The following is an 18,199-nucleotide window of genomic DNA, read 5'->3' as shown; positions in this document are numbered from 1 at the left end:
CGGTGAGTGGCGCAGGGGGGCGGCGGGGGGCGCTGTGGAGCCGGAGACCCCCTGCTAGGAGCCGGGGAGGGCCGGGCCCAGCTTGCTGCGGGAGTCCGGGACTCCCCTCCTCTGCTTCGGTGGGTGCATCTCCGAGGTCTTGGCCACACCCGTGTCCACCTGGGGTCCGCAGTACCCTGAGAGACGGAGCGGGCTGTGAGCTTGGAGCCCACAAACACCAGGATGATCATGCCCCCCTGTTTATGAGTGTCTCCGGTTCTTTGAGAAGTTTGCATGAAAGCGGAGTTGTGATCCCGCTTATTTAGGTGAGCGACCCCGGCTTGCAGAAAGCTCCAGGACCCCGAATATGCGACCGCTTAAGCAGTTCTTGGCGTGGACATCTGAAAGAATATACTGCATCAGTGAGGTTCCATTACTTTCATAATGGAGTTTTCCCGTGAAGGAAAGAATCCAGGAAGCCACTGTGTCCCTTGGACAAGTTTAGGTCGTGTCCTGATCGGTGACGCTATGCATGCGTGTTGACAGTTCGTTCTTGGCGAGCAGTGTTGACCAATGGTGGCAGATTCCCGCCAGCTCCTTACAGATGCTGTAGGTTATCTGCTACTTGTTTGACCTACCTCATTCACAGGAGCCTTTCTCTGCCACTCCGAAGGCCCTCCCATCGACTTCCTGTTCCATAGTTTTTTAACCGAATATCTTCTGTGGGCAGCTTGGGGTTTGTCTTCTCCCATTGTATAGCTATGTAATACTTGCACGTTCACTCTTAGGATTTTTTTTTCTTTTCTCATTTTCTTTGAGTCAGTTACTTGGCCTGGAGCAACCCCATTCCCCACTCCCCAACCCTGGCACCTTTGTCTGCAGAGGAATAGTATAACTTGACTTATAAAAAAGAAAAGATAACAGTTGTAAAGCAGTTACCAAGCAAGGATTTCATTTTCTACAGAGAAAGTATTTTCAGCAAAAGTAGTCTTATTTTTTAACTTGTAGATGTAGTGTTTACAACTTAAGTATAAATGATAAACTGTGAGTATAAAATTTTTTTTTTTTTTTTTTTTGGTTCTTTTTTTCAGAGCTGGGGACCGAACCCAGGGCCTTGCACTTCCTAGGCAAGCGCTCTACCACTGAGCTAAATTCCCAACCCCGAGTATAAAATTTAAAAGCAACTTTTCTGTATGTTAAATTTAGCCCTTTGCTAAATTTAATATCTATTGGATTGCAGAGAGATGGAGATGAGAGGTATGGGGAAGGCTGTTTTAAGGTAGGTTGTAGTTAAAGTACTATCCTCATGCTACAGACACCTGAAAGTAAAGGAAGGAGAAATTACAGTGCGCCTAGGAGGCCATTCCAGAGCGTAGAGGAGTACAGGCCCATGGCTTGGTGATGTTGAAACTGGATTTTGGTCCTGGTGTAAGAAAAACTGGCTAAGAGCAAGTTGGAAGTATTATTTCTCTGTCTCTCTCTCTCTCTCTCTCTCTCTCTCTCTCTCTCTCTCTCACACACACACACACACACACACACACACACACACACACACTCACCACCACACAAACACTCCCACAACCCCCCACACACACACTCTCACACTCTTACATTCACACACACACACACTCACATGCACACACACTCTCACATTCACACACACACACTCACACACACTCTCACACGCGCACACACACTTTTTTGGAAACAGGGTCCCAGTAGGTAGCTCAGATTTTCTGTGTCATTGTGGACATGAGCCAATACTCCCAGCTTGGCCTTTTGTAGTAATGGGACCAGTGGGAGATTTATGAGCAAGGCAGGGGATGTTCTCAACAGCTTTCTGTGAACAGACAAAACCACTCAGAAAGTAAGTTTTGTTTGGTTTGGTTTTTATTTTGACGTGTGTGTGTGTGTGTGTGTGTGTGTGAGAGAGAGAGAGAGAGAGAGAGAGAGAGAGAGAGAGAGAGAGAGGAGGGAGGGAGATAGGGGTGGGAGAAAGTGCATAGGTGCCTTGGAACAAATGTGGAGGCCAAGGACAATTTCTTGGAGTTGCTTTTCTCTTTCTACTGACATAGGTTTGGGGATCCAACACGGGTCATCTGGCTTATGGGGCAAGCTCTTTTATTCACTGAACCATCTCACAAGCCTGGGGAAGTATGTTTTATGTGGTTGGATATGAAGTTTTCTCCAGACGAGCTACTCCAGCTACAGAACCTGATCAGAGTGTAAAGCAAGGAGGCGATTAAGATGCAGAGCAGGGAAACTAAGTCAGAGGATGCCGGGCAACAAAACGAACGGAGTTGGGACAGAGCGTTTCTAACCTGTCTTACATGTAAGGAAGCAGAACTACCATCCCAGGCACTGGAAAGATGGCAGAGTTGCACTGAAAAAACAAAAAAGTCACAGGTTAAGAACAGGATGGGAAGACAGATATTCTCTATTATCTTATCAATAGTCTTTGTAACGTGTGGTTGAGACGCAACTGGAAGCGTAGATCAGGAGTTTGGAAAGTAGTTTTGTCTTAGTGTCAGAGGATCTAGCCTGTGTCTCTGTAATAATACTTCACACGTGTGTTGTACAGTGATATGTTTTTGGTTCCCTAAAGTGGTTTGTTTTGGGTGTTTTGTTATCGTTTTGAGTCAGGGTCTAATGTAGCACAGACTAACCTTGAATTCACTCTGTAGCTGAGGTTGGTCTTGAACTCCTAATCCTTCTAACTGTGTTTCCTGAGCACTGGGAACACAGTTGTACACCACTGCCCAGAGTTTTCAGCCCCGTCTCATTAAAGGAAGAGGGGAGTGGCCCTAATTCTCCCACTCGTGGAGAAACAGGCAGGAAGGATGAAGTCACGTTTAATTGTTTCTATGGTGGGTTCATTAGTTGTGTTTGACTGTTTGCCTTGTCAACTTGATACAACCTGGAATCACCTGGGAAGAGAGCCTCAATGAAGGGTTATCTGTCTATTGGGTTGGCCTGTGGCCATGTCTGTGGCATACTGTCTTAGTAACTGCTATGGGAAGACTTAGCCCACTATGAGTGGCACCATCCCCTAGGTAGACAGTTGTATGAGAGTGGAGAAATGAAACAGTGCAGCAAGCAAGCAAGCGAGAGTATGTCCATTCATTCCTCTCTGCTCTTGACTGAGTACGATTTGGCCAGCTTCCTGAAGTCCCTGCTGCTGTGTCCTCCCTACAGTGACCTCCCCACAGTGACCTCACAGTGATGGGCTGTATCCGTATATAAGTACACTGTCGCTGTCTTCAGACACACCAGAAGAGGGCATCGGATCCCATCACAAATGGTTGTAAGCCACCATGTGGTTGCTGGGAATTGAACTCAGGACCTCTGGAAGAACAGTCAGTGCTCTTAACCACTGAGCCATCTATCCACCCCTTCATCAGGGTGTTTTACCACAGCAAGAGAAAAGAAAGTAGCACTGGCAGGCTCTTCAATATCTTCTCTTCGTGTCTGTTTACACCATTATTAGAGTCTTTTTTAAGCTGTAAATTATGTACAGCGCCCCATGCTAGGGGGGAAAATACAAAGTATAAGATAGTAGAAGGCTTCTGGGAATTCATAATCTGTTGCCGTAGATAATGCGCAAAATAAACCGTAACGCAGTGCCCTGTGTGCTATGAGATAGGTGCCATCACTTTCACAAGTAGCTGCCTCTGTGCCTTTGTGTCGAGCATGAGAGCTGATGTCAAGTGTGCCTCTTTACCGAGGAAGAGCACGCCCCAGTTTTAAACAATGAGGTTGTTGTCAGTCCATAACCTTCCCAAAACTGCCAGAGCAGGCTGATAGCCCAGAGGAAAGAGAATTACCTGCCCACCCAGCTTACTGGAAGGAGATTTAGGGTTGCCCTGCCCCCTGGACCCCAGCCGTCTCTTCAGGTTCAACCCCAGGCCTTTTACTTCGCCTCCACATCAACTGTGGCAATGAAGTAACGTTTAAGTCTATGTAGGGCACGTTACCTAGAGCAGACGGAGCCAAGGTATGGGTGACGGCAGACACTTCGATGATCCCTTGGTTCCTAGACAGCAATACAGTTTCTGAATGCTCCACTCTCGAGAGAGCCCTGTGAAAGCTTGCTTGTGTGAGATCTCCCAGAGTCTCAGACTTTCTCAGGAAAGGAAACTTGAAAGCCCTGCATCCAACCCTTAGATTCCCAAGGGTGCTGAGAGAACTCCAGCCCCCTCAGTTGCAGACGGTCCTTATCACCAAGTTTCGTTTGTTTCGGTGGGATGGTCCGCCGCTTGGATCTCTCTCAGTAGTAAGGCGTATGACAGGCTCTAGTACCACAGCTGTGTTTGTGCGTATTTGGGAAAAGCTGTGTTATCTAAGGCATTTATGTGGGTTTGGGGCTTGCCTCAAGTTCATACCATAGCCCAGAATGGCCTCAAATTCGTCACCCTCTGCTTCTGCCTTCCTAGTGGGGTCAGAGGTGTGCAATACCATACCCTACGTGCCCTTGTTTTAATAAAGTAGATCGGTGAGAACCTTTTGGCACCAACTTTAAGCTCATATTTTGGCCTTAACTCTGGTTTTGCTTTAGGACTTTTGAGACAGTTTTACTGTTGTAGCCCTGGCTAGCCCATATAGACCAGGCTGGTCTCAACACTCCTTATGATCCCCCTGTGTCTGCCTCCAGGGCGCCGAGATTACAAGCATGCTCTGTCCCAGCTACTGATGTTTTGGTTTCGCTGAAGGGCACACCTGACGCCAGCTATGATAAGGCAAGAGGAACTTAAGTGTGAGACCAGCACAGTCTACAGTTGAAACACTGCCTTAAATAAGCAACCAACCAACCAGCCAGGACCTACTATTTCATTAGCAGTGGGCTGTGACGGGACGGGAGCTTTGAAAACAGACAGATCAGTGTTCAGGTCCCTACCTACCTCACCTTTTAGCAGCCATGTGAGCCTGGACAGGCCACTACTGCCTCTTGAGTTTTATTTCCCTACTGTTAATAACATTGTTTACCTCAGGTTGTTAAAAAATACTAAATGAGATAATATCTTTTCCTCTCTTCTTTTGAGGGAATGTTGAGACAGAGTCTCATGTAGCCCAGGCTAACCTCAAACCTGTTTCAAACCAGATCCTCTCTTCCTCACCCTCCCAAGTGGTGGGTGCCACCATCCTCAACTAAACTACTATTTCTTGAAGAGTCTTGCTTTCTAAAGGAAATCATTAGTTCATCAGACACTACTCTGTCTCCCTAAGCCATTGCAGCTCTCCCTTTCTCTCTCTCTCTCTCTCTCCTTCTTTCTTCCTGTATCCTTCTGAGATAGTTTAGCATCTCTCTCTCCCAGGCTGGCTGACGATGTTCCTTCCCACCTAAGTCTTCGGAGTAGCCTTTTCCTAATATGGTGCCAGGATGGAGCCTCAGTTGAGGTGACTCTGCTTCTCTTGTCTTGCAGGTTGCTGCAGAGAGTGCTCCAGCTCCGGACAATGAACACTCTCAAGGTATGTTTGCCATGAAATCAGCTGAGTAAAGGAAACCGAAGGGAAAGCCATAGCCTGACCTTGTCCTCAGTGGCACCTACGAGTCTCTTGGGGTTCTCCTAGGGACAGAGGCAGGCTTTCTGGGGGTGTAGTTCAGTGGTAGAGCACTCGCCTACCTACACATGTGAGGCCTTAGAGTCACACCCGAGTCCACAAATGAATGGAGGAATCAGTTTGCTGCCTCTCTGGAAAAGGATTCTGCCCAGGAGCACCCTTGCTATCATCTTTATTGTATTAAGACATGCATTTTGGGCACGAAGAGATGACTCAGAGGTTGAGAGCACTGACTGCTCTTCCAGAGGTCCTGAGTTCAATTCCCAGCAACCACATGGTGGCTCACCACCATCTGTAATGGGATCTGGCGCCCTCTCCTGGCGCTCGGGCGTGCACGCAGGCAGAGTACTATGCATAATAACTACATGTTTAAAAAAGAGAGAGAGAGAGAGACATCTTCTAAAAAGATTAAAATAGAGACTGAGTAGAAATCTCTAGAGATGGTTCAAGGTTTTAAGCACTTCCTGTGCAATCGTGAGGACCCTCCGACAAGCCAGGCATCCCACACCTCCTATATGCCAAACTGGGAGAGGACAGAAACAGAAGGCAAGGCGTGCTGGCTGCAGAGAAAACATGGGCCCCAGTGTCAGGGAGGGACCCTGCCTGGGAGGAACAGGTAGAGAGCGACAGTGGCCTTGGTTTTTTTCCTCAGCAGACTGATTCAGGATATGTAAGCCAAGTGAACTGTCTCCTACCCGGGTTGCTTTGCTCATGGTGGTGACAGCAGCCCCAGGGCAGTAGCTGGGGATTGAACCGAGGGATGCGTGCTCACTTAGGCAAGGACCCTAACAACTGAGCGACACCCCAACCTGAGAATCCATCCCCTCTGTACATTTAAAAAGCATTTTGTTTATTTATGTGTGTTGGTGTTTTGTCTGCATGTATATCTGTATGCCACATCTGTGCCTAGTCTCTGTGGAGGCCAGAAGAGGGTGCTGGGTCCCTTGAGACTAGAGTTAACAGGCCGGCGGTTGTAAACCACCATGTAAACGCTGAGAAGCGAGCCCAGGTCCTCTAGAAGAACAGTTAGTGTTCTTCTGAGTCCTCTCTCCAGCTCCCAAATTCCCTTTTTAAAAAACATAGGTCTTCTACCTGTTTTCCTTCTGAAGTACACGTTACGTGAGGACATTCTCGTTATCAACTTTCCTCCCGTTGCCCCTTTCTGTCTCCTTCCTTATACTGTATTTACTGCGGGCGACAGTTTGGACCACTTTCTTTGTTTGTTTTTGAAGACAGGGTTTCTCTGTTAACTCTAGTCTCAAGGGACCCAGCACCCTCTTCTGGCCTCCACAGAGACTAGGCACAGAAGTGGCATACAGATATACATGCAGACAAAACACCAACACACATAAATAAACAAAATGCTTTTTAAATGTACAGAGGGGATGGATTCTCAGGTTGGGGTGTAGCTCTGCTGTCCCGGAATTCACTCTGTAGACCAGGAATGGCCTTGAACTCACAGAGGTGATCTGTTGGGAAATGGTTTCCTGCATTGTGTATTCCGATGCTGATTTCTGTGCCCAGAGATCTGGTTGCAGTCTGGACATTGGCATTGTCATATTTAGAGCATATTTAGAGGAGGTGTCTCAGTGATGTGTGAAAATTCATATCCATTGACTGGTTAATGAAGAGCTGGTTCCCCCATAGAGACCTGCTTTCTTCTGCCTCTTGGGTGCCCAATCACTTTTTTTTTTAATTTATTTCATGTATGTGAGTTGCTGTCTTCATACACACCAGAAGAGGGCATCAGACCCCATTACAGATGGTTGTGAGCCACCATGTGGTTGCTGGGAACTGATCTCAGGACCTCTGGAAGAGCAGTCAGCGCTCTTAACCGCTGAGCCATCTCTCCAGCCCCCAGGTCACTTTTTTTATACTTAAAAAAAAATTTTTTTTTGCACATATGAGTGTTTTGTCTGTGTGTATGTCTGTGCTCCATGTATGTGATGGTGCCTGTGGCAGTCAGAAGACGGTGTTGGATCCTCTGGAACTGGAATTTTAAGATAATTGCAAGTCACCATGTGGGTGGTGGGAACCGTGTCTTGGATAAGAACAAGAAATTCTTTTAACCACTAAGCCATCTCTCTGTCCCCTACACTTTCTTTAGATGTTTGCTAATCCTTGGTCTAAAATAGGAAAAGATTTTACTTCAAAAGAATGAGTCTGAATTTCCAGAACTCACATGAAAGCAGATTAGGCGTGGCCTCTAATCCCACACTAAAGGGGCAAAGATGGAGGGTCCCCAGAGAAAGTGTTTGGGAGGACCTACGGTAGCTGAGGTGGAAGTGAGACCCTCAGCATTATTTTAACTTCTACACACACTCCTGTATACGTACATTTGGATACATGTATGGGGGGAAAAGGATTCAAATATTCACTCCAATGCACAGAAACACAAAGTTAGAAAAAAAAACCACAACATAGTCTAGTGTCTGAAAATTCTCAGGACATATTATTAAGACTTGTTTGAATTTTTGACAAGAAATTTAAATCATTCTGCTTTAGTGGTCTTAAAAAAACAAAAACAAAAACAAAAAAAACCCATGGTGGCCCAGGCCTTTAATCCTAGCACTTGGGAGGCAGAGGTAGATGGATCTCTGAGTTCCAGGACAGCCAGGGCTACACAGAGAAACCCTATGTCTTTTTTTTTTTTTTAAGATTTATTTATTTAATATGTATAAGTACACAGTAGCTGTCTTCAGACACACCAGAAGAGGGCATCGGATATTACTACAGATGGTTGTGAGCCACCATGTGGTTGCTGGGATTTGAACCTAGGACCTCTGGAAGAGCAGTCAATGCTCTTAACCATCTCTCTCCAGCCCAAAAACCCTGTGTCTTAGCTAGGGTTTCACTGCTGTGAAGAGACACCATGACCTTGCCAACTCTTATAAAGGGAAACATTTAATTAGGACTGGCTTACAGTTCAGAGGTTCAGTCCATTACCGTCATGGTGGGAAATATGTTGATATACAGGTGGACATGGTGTGGAGAAGGAGCTGACAGTTCTACACTCTGATGGCCAATTCGGGGAGGGGAGGGCTGGCTTGAGCATTTGAAACCCTGAAGCCCTCTCCCAGTGACACACTCCTTAGGCCACACCCACTCCAACAGTAGTACATTAGCATAATGCCACTCCCTAGGCATTGAAATATGACTCCCTGGGGGCCATTCTTAATCAAGCCGTCACACCCTGTCTTGAAGAACAAATTTAAAAAAACAATGTCATCATGTTATGTTATCAAGATGCCTTCCTATGTTTGAATATTGCACATGATATCCGTACCTGTTGTAAGTGTCTGAGTATCTATGGGAACTCCAAGACGGGCGGCAGAAACTCAGCTTGTTTATGTGGATCCTTGCAGATGAGGTGGGGTAACCAAACAGCTTAACAACGTGCGTCTCCGTATAAGGAGGCAGCTACTATCTAGCTCTGCTCAATTAAGACCTATTTTTGCCAGATCTGGTTTTTGTAAAGAAACCGAGAATTTGGATTTTTATGTAAATCTGTAGAGTTTTTAAATTTGGAAACTGATTTAGATTATTTTTAAAACTGGGAAATCCAAATTCATTATGTGCGTGGGCTTCTGACTTAACGTGATAGCATCTAACTCTGTAGCATATCCTCATCTGGTCCCTAAAGCTGTGCCTTGGTGTCTGTGAGTTGTGGTTCACGTTTGCTCCTGTACATCAACTTCGGCACTTCCAGTTAACATGGCGGATTCAGGACCTCCATCCACCTTCAGCCCTTCTTTGAAAAACAACACAAGGGGCTCAGAGATGGTTCCCCCATTAAGAGCACCACTGCTCTTCCAGGGGCTCTAGGTTCCATTCCTAGAACCCTTCTGGCTGCTCCCAACTGTCTGTGTGCAGTCCCGGTTCCAAGGAATCTGATGCCCTCTCCTGGCCTCCACAGGCACTTCGTGCACACAGTAGGCCCACACAGACTCAGACAAAACCCCCACGAACATAAAATAAAAATTAAACCCCTGGGCTGCTGAGATGACAGATAAAGATGCTTTCCACGTAAGCCTGGTGAGCTGAGTGTGTTATCCACAACCCACGCACAGGTGGAGGGAGAACAACTACACACACGCACGAACACACACAGACACCTAGCACACACACAAAAGTAAGAAGTGGACTCTGGAAGCCATGAGGCATGTGGGAGATAGTTCAGTGACTTAGCTGGTCTGAGTCTGGCAGTAAAGCAGGCCTGGAAGCATGAGAAGCCGGCCTAGACTGAATGGCTGTCTCATTACGCCTTGCTGAACTGTGGTGGTCTTCCGCCCAGGCCAGGGCCGGAGGTGTGGAGGGGCTTATATACTGCACTGAAAACCAGAGCCTGAGTTTACTGTACCGGATGCTGAACCTCCCACTCATCCCCCAAATTCAGCCTCCAAAATACTAGCAGAAAATACTCCAGTCTTCCAGGCTCAGAATTAAAGAATCATTAGGCTCTCCTGGATGGGAAAACCTGCAGACCCAAGTATTGGGTGTTCCTGCAGTGGCTTACGGGCAGAAAACCTGTTTACACATTTAGAGATCTGGCCAGTGTACAAGTGTTTGCACTGAAGATATGTTCTGGTTAGAAGGATCAAAACTAGAATTTGAATCCTGTTTCCCTCTGCGTGTGCATGTCAGGGCCGTATGTGCTAGCATGTGGGAGCCCGCACTCGATGATAGGCCTCCTTCAGTCTGTCTCTCTTCCTCCGCTGTACTGAATGAACCTAGGGCTCGGTAGTTACGACTGTCTAGTTGGCCAGCCTGCCCTGGGGTCCTCTGCCTGGGCTAGGACCTGGCCAGGTTTTCACACAGGTTCTGACCCTTGGGGGAAGCCCTTCATCACTGAGCCACCACCCCAGCCCTCGAATCCTGGCTTAAACCAAGGATTAGCAGACATCTAAAGAAAGTCTTAAAAAGTTAATCTAGGGGGCTGGAGGGATGGCTCAGTGGTTAAGAGCACTGACTGCTCTTCCAGAGGTCCTGAGTTCAAATCCCAGCAATCACATGGTAGCTCACAACCATCTGTAACGGGATCCGATACCCTCTTCTGGTGTGTCTGAAGACAGCTACAGCGTACTTATATATAATAAACTAAATCTTAAAAAAATAATAATAATAAATAAATAAATCTTTAAAAAAAAAAAAAGGGTGATCTCTAAACGGTCCCCTGTGCCAAAAGGGAACAAAAGCTTCAATGATGGCTCAGTGGTTAGGAACACCAACTCTTCTTCAAGAGGGCCTGAGTTCAGTTCTCAGCAACTTTGCATTGGCTCACAACCATCTGTAATGGGATCCAGTGCCCTCTTCTGGTGTGTCTGAAGACAGCTAGTTTGTTTCTGTGTGTGTGTGTGTGTGTGTGTGTGTGTGTGTGTAATAATTCTTTTAAAAAGCTGCACATTAGATGAAAGAGCATTTGAGCCCTGTGTGTGTTCCCCAGCTCTTGGGAGGCAAAGGCAGGCGGATCTCTGTGAGTTTGAAGTCAGCCTGGTCTTCATAGCAAGCTCCAAGACAGCCAGGGCTACACAGAGAGACCTTGTCTCAAAAAAGAAAAATGGAGTCCCAGCAGACCTGAGGGCTCAGTGTGGAAATCCCCGTGTCTAAGTCTACCTCACAGAAAGAGGAAAACAGCCTGACAAAGGGAAGACCAGAGTCAAGACACAGTGACAGCATCCCAGGTCTAAAAACCAGCAGCGCTTAGTAGCCAACCAGATTATAAATCAACAGAGATGTGTGTGGGTCCCACACACCTCCTTTTATACATGTGTCTTCCCTAGGGAGTTACTGGACGACTGTCTCTGTCAAAACAAAGCGCAGTGATAAAGTGTGCAGGAAACAGAGTTCAAACAGGAGGGTGTGAAGTACCCCTGAGCAGTGGAGAGGGAGCCCCCGAGGGGGCAGGTCAGAAGGCCCCAAAGAGACACCTTCCAATATTCCAAAGTCTGGATTTTCTGAGATCCAAATAATTGATAGGGGTTGGGGATTTAGCTCAGTAGTAGAGCGCTTGCCTAGGAAGCGCAAGGCCCTGGGTTCGGTCCCCAGCTCCGAAAAAAAGAACCAAAAAAAAAAAAATAATAATAATAATTGATAGACTCTGGCGATTGAATCATTTGTGAATGTTATATATAGAAAAATTTTAAAAAACATATATATAAATTTAAACAAAAGAATAAGACCGTTGTTAACTCCAGGGATGATAGAAGGTGCCAAAGAAAAATGTTTCTTTTTTAAACTTGTTTTTTAATTATTTCCAATTGTGTGTATGAGCACGCTCATCAGAATGCATGTGTTCACAGAGGCCAGAGGTGTCTGATGCCCCCTGGAGATGGAGTCCCAGGGCTTGTGAGCCATCTCATGTAGGTACTAGGAATCAAACTTGGAGCTTCTGGAAGAGCAATATGTGGCGTTAACCACTGAGCCACCTCTCCAGCTCCAAGGAAAAGGTTCTTATTTAACTTAGCTCTGATATATTTATTAAAATGGTAAACAGCATTAGCTTTAACTCCTGGGAGGAGAGGGGCTTCAAAATAGGAGGTGTTTGTTGATGTTGGCTTGGTGAGAATTGAAACTGCTTGTCTTTGTCAGGAAGGTAATGATTGAAGGAAAGTTAAGTCAGAAGACACCAGTGTAAGCATGTCACCCAAGACGCTTGGGAATAAGGAGAGTCTGGGTGTGGGAGCGCACACCCGTGGTCCCAGCTCTCAGAGGTTGGAGCAAGAACGTTTGGAGAGTATATAGCAAGACCCTGACTTAAAAAACAAAACAAAACAAACAAACAAACAAACAAACAAAATCCATGGGGCTGGAGAGGTGGCTCAGTGGTTAAGAGAGCTGACTGCTCTTCCAGAGAACCCAGGTTCAATTCCCAGCACCCATGTGGTGGCTCACAGCCATGTATACAACTCCAGTCCCGGGGGATCTGATATCTTTTTGACCTCTGACGGCACCAGGCATGCCTGTGATATTGCGACTTACATGCAGGTAAAGCGTCCACACACAAACATAAATAAGCATTGTTAAGGTCCCTGAAGAGGGGGCTGGAGAGATGGCTCAGCAGTTAAGGGCACTGACTGCTCTTCCAGAGGTTCTGAGTTCAATTCCCAGCAACCACATGGTGGCTCACAACCATCTGTAATGAGATCTGATGCCCTCTTCTGGTGTATCTGAAGACAGCTACAGTGTACTCATGTGAAATAAATAAATCTTTAAAAAAAAAAAGGGTCCCTGAAAAACTACTCCCTCTGCTGGGTGGGTGCGTCATTGCATCCCTGTGGGAGCTGGAGGCAGGAGGGTCAGGGCAAGGTTTGAGGACACTGCTAGGAACCATGGGTTTGCCCATAATCCCATCACCAGAGAGGCCCGAGTGGCTCTGGGCTTCCTGCCGAGTCCAGGACCAGCCTGACCAAACATCACAAGCTAGGAATATGCAGTCCGGTGGCTCAGCGTGTGCCTAGCACTCCAAAGCCTAGGCTTGCTCCCTAGCACCGAGAGGGAGACATGATTGGAAATCCTATTTTGTTTGTTTGTGTTTTTGAGACAGCGTCTGTCTGTGAAGCCCTGGCTGTCCTGGAACTGGCTCTGTAGAATAGGCTGGCCTCAAACTCAGAGTTCCACCTGTTTCTGCCTCCTGAGCGCTGGGACCGAAGCCCACCCCTGCCAGCTAGATGTTGCTTTTAGTCAGCTGGGGTACTGGGAGTGAGGTACAGAATTAGTCAGGACTCCAAGTGGTTCTCGCCACTAACTCAATGATATGACGACCTCGAACAGTTCTTCTAACTGGTCTGCATGTGTTCTCATTTCAAACATGAAGACAATACTTACTTAATAGACCAGTAAGAATTCAGAGTTTCGGAGTGAATGCAGCGTGGCAGACACCTTTAATCTCAGCACTGGGGAGGCAGAGGCAGGTGGGTTTCTCAATTCGAGAGAGTTCCAGGACAACCAGGGCTGCATAGAGAGACCCTGTCTTGAAAAATGGGAAAGGGGCCTGTGGGGGATGAAATGATGCATTGTTTTGAAGTGTAAAGTACGTCAGACATCTAGATCGTCGCTGTGGAGGTTGCCCTCCCCATTAGAGCAGGCAGATGAAAACACAGACTGTCAGGCATGGTGTTACATGCCTGCAATCCCAACACTTGGAAAACGAAGGCAGTAGGATTACTACAAACTTGAGGCCAGGCTGGGCTTATAGCAAGGTTCTATCTCGAGTAAATGAAGGGGCCAGAGAGTTGGCTCAGCGTAAGAACGTAAGAACACTGACTTCTCTTCCAGAGGACGAGTGGTCAACTCAGCACCCACATGGCAGCTCCCAGCTGTCGGTAATTCCCAGGCCTCAGCAGGCAGCAGGCACACATGCGTGCACAGGCAACGAAGTAAAACACCCATTCAGACAAAGCAAACCCCCCCCAAGAAAATCAAGTTTCTCTTTTAAAAACCCCTTACAATTATTTAAAAGACAAAAACTGGGGTTGGGGATTTAGCTCAGTGGTAGAGCTCTTGCCTAGCAAGCGCAAGGCCCTGGGTTTGGTCCCCAGCTCCCCCCCCCAAAAAAAAAAAGACAAAAACCCCAAAAGTCATAATCCAGAAGAATGAAGGGAAACCTGGCCAGGCCCCGCCATTTGCATCTCTGACTCTCGGGCCCCTCCGTGCTCTGGCCAGGTTGACTGAGCGCTTAGTATTGTTAGCAATGGCCTTGCCTGGACCGTGAGTTCTCCACCTACGGAAAAGTGATGCACGACTCTTCCACTCATAGAGACCCCGGAATCGAACAGTAGTGTGTACACCACCTTCATGAAGTCTCATCGCTGCTATGACCTGATCCCCACAAGCTCCAAGCTGGTGGTATTTGATACTTCGCTGCAGGTGGGTAGAGCCCTTCCTTTCTACGTTCCTCAAACGCGCTAGTCCAAAGCCCGTCATCATCCGCCATACTCCCCCACACACCAACCCGTTCTTCCTTGCAGCTGTGCCTTGTGAGGATTTCCCTTAGGATGTTGCTCTCTTGGCCATAGGTAAAGAAAGCCTTCTTTGCCCTGGTGACTAACGGTGTTCGTGCTGCCCCTTTGTGGGATAGTAAGAAGCAGAGCTTTGTGGGTAAGCAGAAGTTCCTGGAATACAGTTATTGCCGGTCAGGGAGAAAAGCTCTGGACTGTGCTGAGGGCTCTTGTCTTGGCTTCCAGGCATGCTGACCATCACTGACTTCATCAATATTCTGCACCGATACTACAAGTCAGCCCTGGTAAGGAACCTGAGCCTCCGAACCAAAACCACAGCCCTGCCTTTGGCTCCACTGTGCCTTGTTTTCTCCCCTCCAAGCCAAGCTCCTTGGGTTAAGAGGGGAAGTGAGTCTCAAGTCTGCTGCTCCTGCTTCTAGGTGCAGATCTATGAACTGGAGGAGCACAAGATAGAGACTTGGAGAGGTATGGACAGGTTGTAGCACATGAGGGATAGAGGGTGTCCCGGGAAACACTTACTCGGCAGTGTTTGTGAACTGTCCCTGTTCTCTTCAGAGGTCTACCTGCAGGACTCCTTTAAGCCACTCGTCTGCATTTCTCCAAATGCCAGGTGAGTTCTGGTTTTGTGTTTATCCCTAAACACCTGAAGACCCAGAGGGCAGGGACACGAGAGAGAAAAGACCCCACCTCGTGCACGCTGCCGTTTGGTTGGTTGTGTGCTTATGAAGAAGTCTCACAGAGCCACAGCTGGCCTTGATCTTTCTGTAGAGTTCAGGCTGTCCTGAACCTGTAACTCTTCTGTTTGTCCTAGTGCAGACATTACAAGTATTCACCACACCCAGCCGTACACACAGCTCGTCAATTCTGAGCACTGAGCTATAACCACACTCTAAGGGGTTGTGCAGCTTGGCTTTAGCCCTGTGGAACCTGACTATGATCTGTCTTCTCACAGCTTGTTCGATGCTGTCTCTTCATTAATTCGAAATAAGATCCACAGGCTTCCAGTTATTGACCCGGAGTCAGGCAACACCTTGTACATTCTTACTCACAAGCGGATCCTCAAGTTCCTCAAGTTGTTTGTAAGTATACCTCAGCCCCTCATCCGTCTTACATGATGGATTGGAGACATATGCACAGCAGTTTGGGGACCCTAAAGGTCGAGCTGACAGGTCAGTGGTTTGGTGCTGAGGATTGAACCTAGCACCTCATGGTCTACCAGGAAAGCTCCTGAAAACTGATGGCTCTTTCCTCAGATCACTGAGTTCCCCAAGCCGGAATTCATGTCTAAGTCTCTGGAAGAGCTACAGATTGGCACCTACGCCAATATTGCCATGGTCCGTACCACTACGCCTGTCTACGTGGCTCTGGGCATCTTTGTACAGCACCGAGTCTCCGCCTTGCCTGTGGTGGATGAGAAAGGTGAGTGATGGGGCAAGAAGAGGGAGGCTGCCAGGCTCAGGCAGGTCTCCCCAACCCAGCCCGGAAGGTGGTCCACAGGGAGCGGGGCTTTGGCCACCACACTCCTCTGTTTCACTGACTTGCCTCTGTCTCCCTAGGGCGTGTGGTGGACATCTACTCCAAGTTTGATGTGATCGTGAGTGGTGGGGCTGGGAGATAGGGGAGGGGAGGGGGTGCTGGGGGTGGAGAGGGAGCAGAGGGGTCTCCTCCGCCTGAACCAGCTGGTAGAACTGCTTGTAGCAATGCTCAAGAGCGCCCTCACTCCCAAGTGAGGTTGGGTTGGTCCAGGGTTTGGGAACTGACTCCCCTTCAAAGCCTGCTCCCCACTTCCAGAATTTGGCAGCAGAAAAGACATACAACAACCTAGATGTGTCTGTGACAAAAGCCCTACAGCACCGGTCACACTACTTCGAGGGTGTTCTCAAGTGCTACCTACATGAGACTCTAGAAGCCATCATCAATAGACTGGTGGAAGCAGAGGTAGGAAGCCGGCCAGCCTCAGGCAGCCAGTGGGGAGTGGCCCCAAGAGGGTAGGGATGAGGCAGCTACCCTAACTGCAGCTGGCACTCACATTACTTCTTGTTCCTCTGTGCCAGGTTCACCGTCTGGTGGTGGTGGATGAACATGACGTGGTCAAGGGCATTGTATCGCTGTCTGACATCTTACAGGCTCTGGTGCTCACAGGCGGAGAGAAGAAGCCCTGAGCATGGGCGGAACAGGCAGTGCCTGGGGAGATGGCCCCCTCACTGCCTGCCTGCTGTAAGAGCCGGAATCAGATGGAATCCTGAGAGAACGGAGTCTTCCCTCAGGAGCTCCACGCCCACTGTCTAGAACTAGAGAAGGGGAAAGGAGGAGGACTGTTAGCTTCTCTCACCATCGTGCTACACTTGAGAAAACACTTGTCAGCCTAGCCAGCCCCAGTCGCTCGTCACAGCCCCCTTGTGGGTGAACCATGGGTTTTGTGCTCCTCAGGCAGATCCTGATCTCTAAGAGATCCCTAGACCTCACCACGCCCCACCTCTGTCTCTGCCCTTACTCCACTAAGAGAATAGCTCTGCAGAAGTCTTGGTAAAGTATTTTTATTCCTCTTTCTTCACTCTGTGTGGAGGAGGCTGGGCTGTTTGCTGTCAGTCCTTCCCATGAGTCTCGGGAGGTGCGTCCCGGCTCCTGGGCTGTGCAGACGAAGGCAGATGGCTCTGTGGAGGAGGGCGGTGGGTAGGGAGCCAAGATTAATGCTTTTTGTGGCGAACCTAATTAAATGACAAGGTTTCATCATGGTATTGCAGTGTTTGATTTCTGCATTTGATAGACACTGTTTCGCCAACCTCCCTACCTCATAAAGCTGCTCCACCTCTTACTGAGAGCAGCAGTAATACCTTACAGAGAAGCACCAGACAGTCAGCGCTTACCTACGCAGGCCTGCGTCCTAACCGAGTGTATGACTCGAAGCGGTATGGTTTGGGGAGGATTTATGAACTTTTAAAAGATTTAGTTATTTAAAAAAATACAGGGTTGGGGATTTAGCTCAGTGGTAGAGCGCTTGCCTAGCAAGCGCAAGGCCCTGGTTCGGTCCCCAGCTCGAAAAAAAAAAAAAAAAAAAAAAACACACACACACACACACACACACACACACAGACAGACAGACAGTGTAGCTGTCTTCAGACACCAGAAGAGGGCATCAGATCCCATTACAGATGGTTGTGAGCCACCATGTGGTTGCTGGGATTTGAACTCAGGACCTCTAGAAGAACAGTCAGTGCTCTTAACCACTGAGCCATCTCTCCAGCCTGATTTTCTTCTTTTTTTTTTTTTTTTTTTTATTGAAACAAGACTTTGTATCATATGTAGATCAGGCTGCCCTCAGATTTGCAGCAATCCTCTTGCCTCAGCTTCCTAAGTACTGGGATTTTAATGGTGTGTTCATCCAAGGTCAGACTTTATTTTTAAAGAAATAAATTAAAATATATAATATATATATATATATATATATATATATATATATACACACACACACACACACACATACATATATGTGTGTGTGTGCATGTGTGTGTGTGTGTGTGCGTGTGTGTGCAGGCATATGGAGGCTGTAGGCAAACCTTGTCGTGACAAACAATACTGCACTTCTCCCTTGTTTGAGACAGGATTTTGTTTTTTCCTTTTTCAAGACAGGGCTTCTCTGTGTAGCCCTGACTGTCTTGGAACTTGCTGTGTAGACCAGGCTGGCCTTGAACTCAGAGATCTGC

General features: G+C 47.7%; 1 protein-coding gene across 1 annotated transcript; it reads left to right on the top strand.

Annotated features, from left to right (window-relative positions):
• The first annotated feature begins 124 nt into the window (after nucleotides 1-124).
• Nucleotides 125-17,233, top strand: Prkag1 (protein kinase AMP-activated non-catalytic subunit gamma 1). Its single transcript, XM_032886101.1, has 12 exons — nucleotides 125-305; nucleotides 5,400-5,445; nucleotides 14,294-14,403; nucleotides 14,553-14,634; nucleotides 14,721-14,779; nucleotides 14,915-14,960; nucleotides 15,051-15,105; nucleotides 15,448-15,574; nucleotides 15,749-15,914; nucleotides 16,052-16,089; nucleotides 16,287-16,433; nucleotides 16,550-17,233. The coding sequence occupies exons 3-12, from the start codon at nucleotides 14,332-14,334 to the stop codon at nucleotides 16,655-16,657; spliced, it is 900 nt and encodes a 299-aa protein (XP_032741992.1). The 5' UTR covers nucleotides 125-305; nucleotides 5,400-5,445; nucleotides 14,294-14,331; the 3' UTR covers nucleotides 16,658-17,233.
• Nucleotides 17,234-18,199: the final 966 nt, after the last annotated feature.

Source organism: Rattus rattus, chromosome 1 (genome assembly GCF_011064425.1).
Source record: "Rattus rattus isolate New Zealand chromosome 1, Rrattus_CSIRO_v1, whole genome shotgun sequence".
NCBI lineage: Eukaryota > Metazoa > Chordata > Mammalia > Rodentia > Muridae > Rattus > Rattus rattus.
The sequence above is the reverse complement of the archived record's forward strand: the minus strand, read 5'-3'. Positions and strand labels throughout refer to the sequence as shown.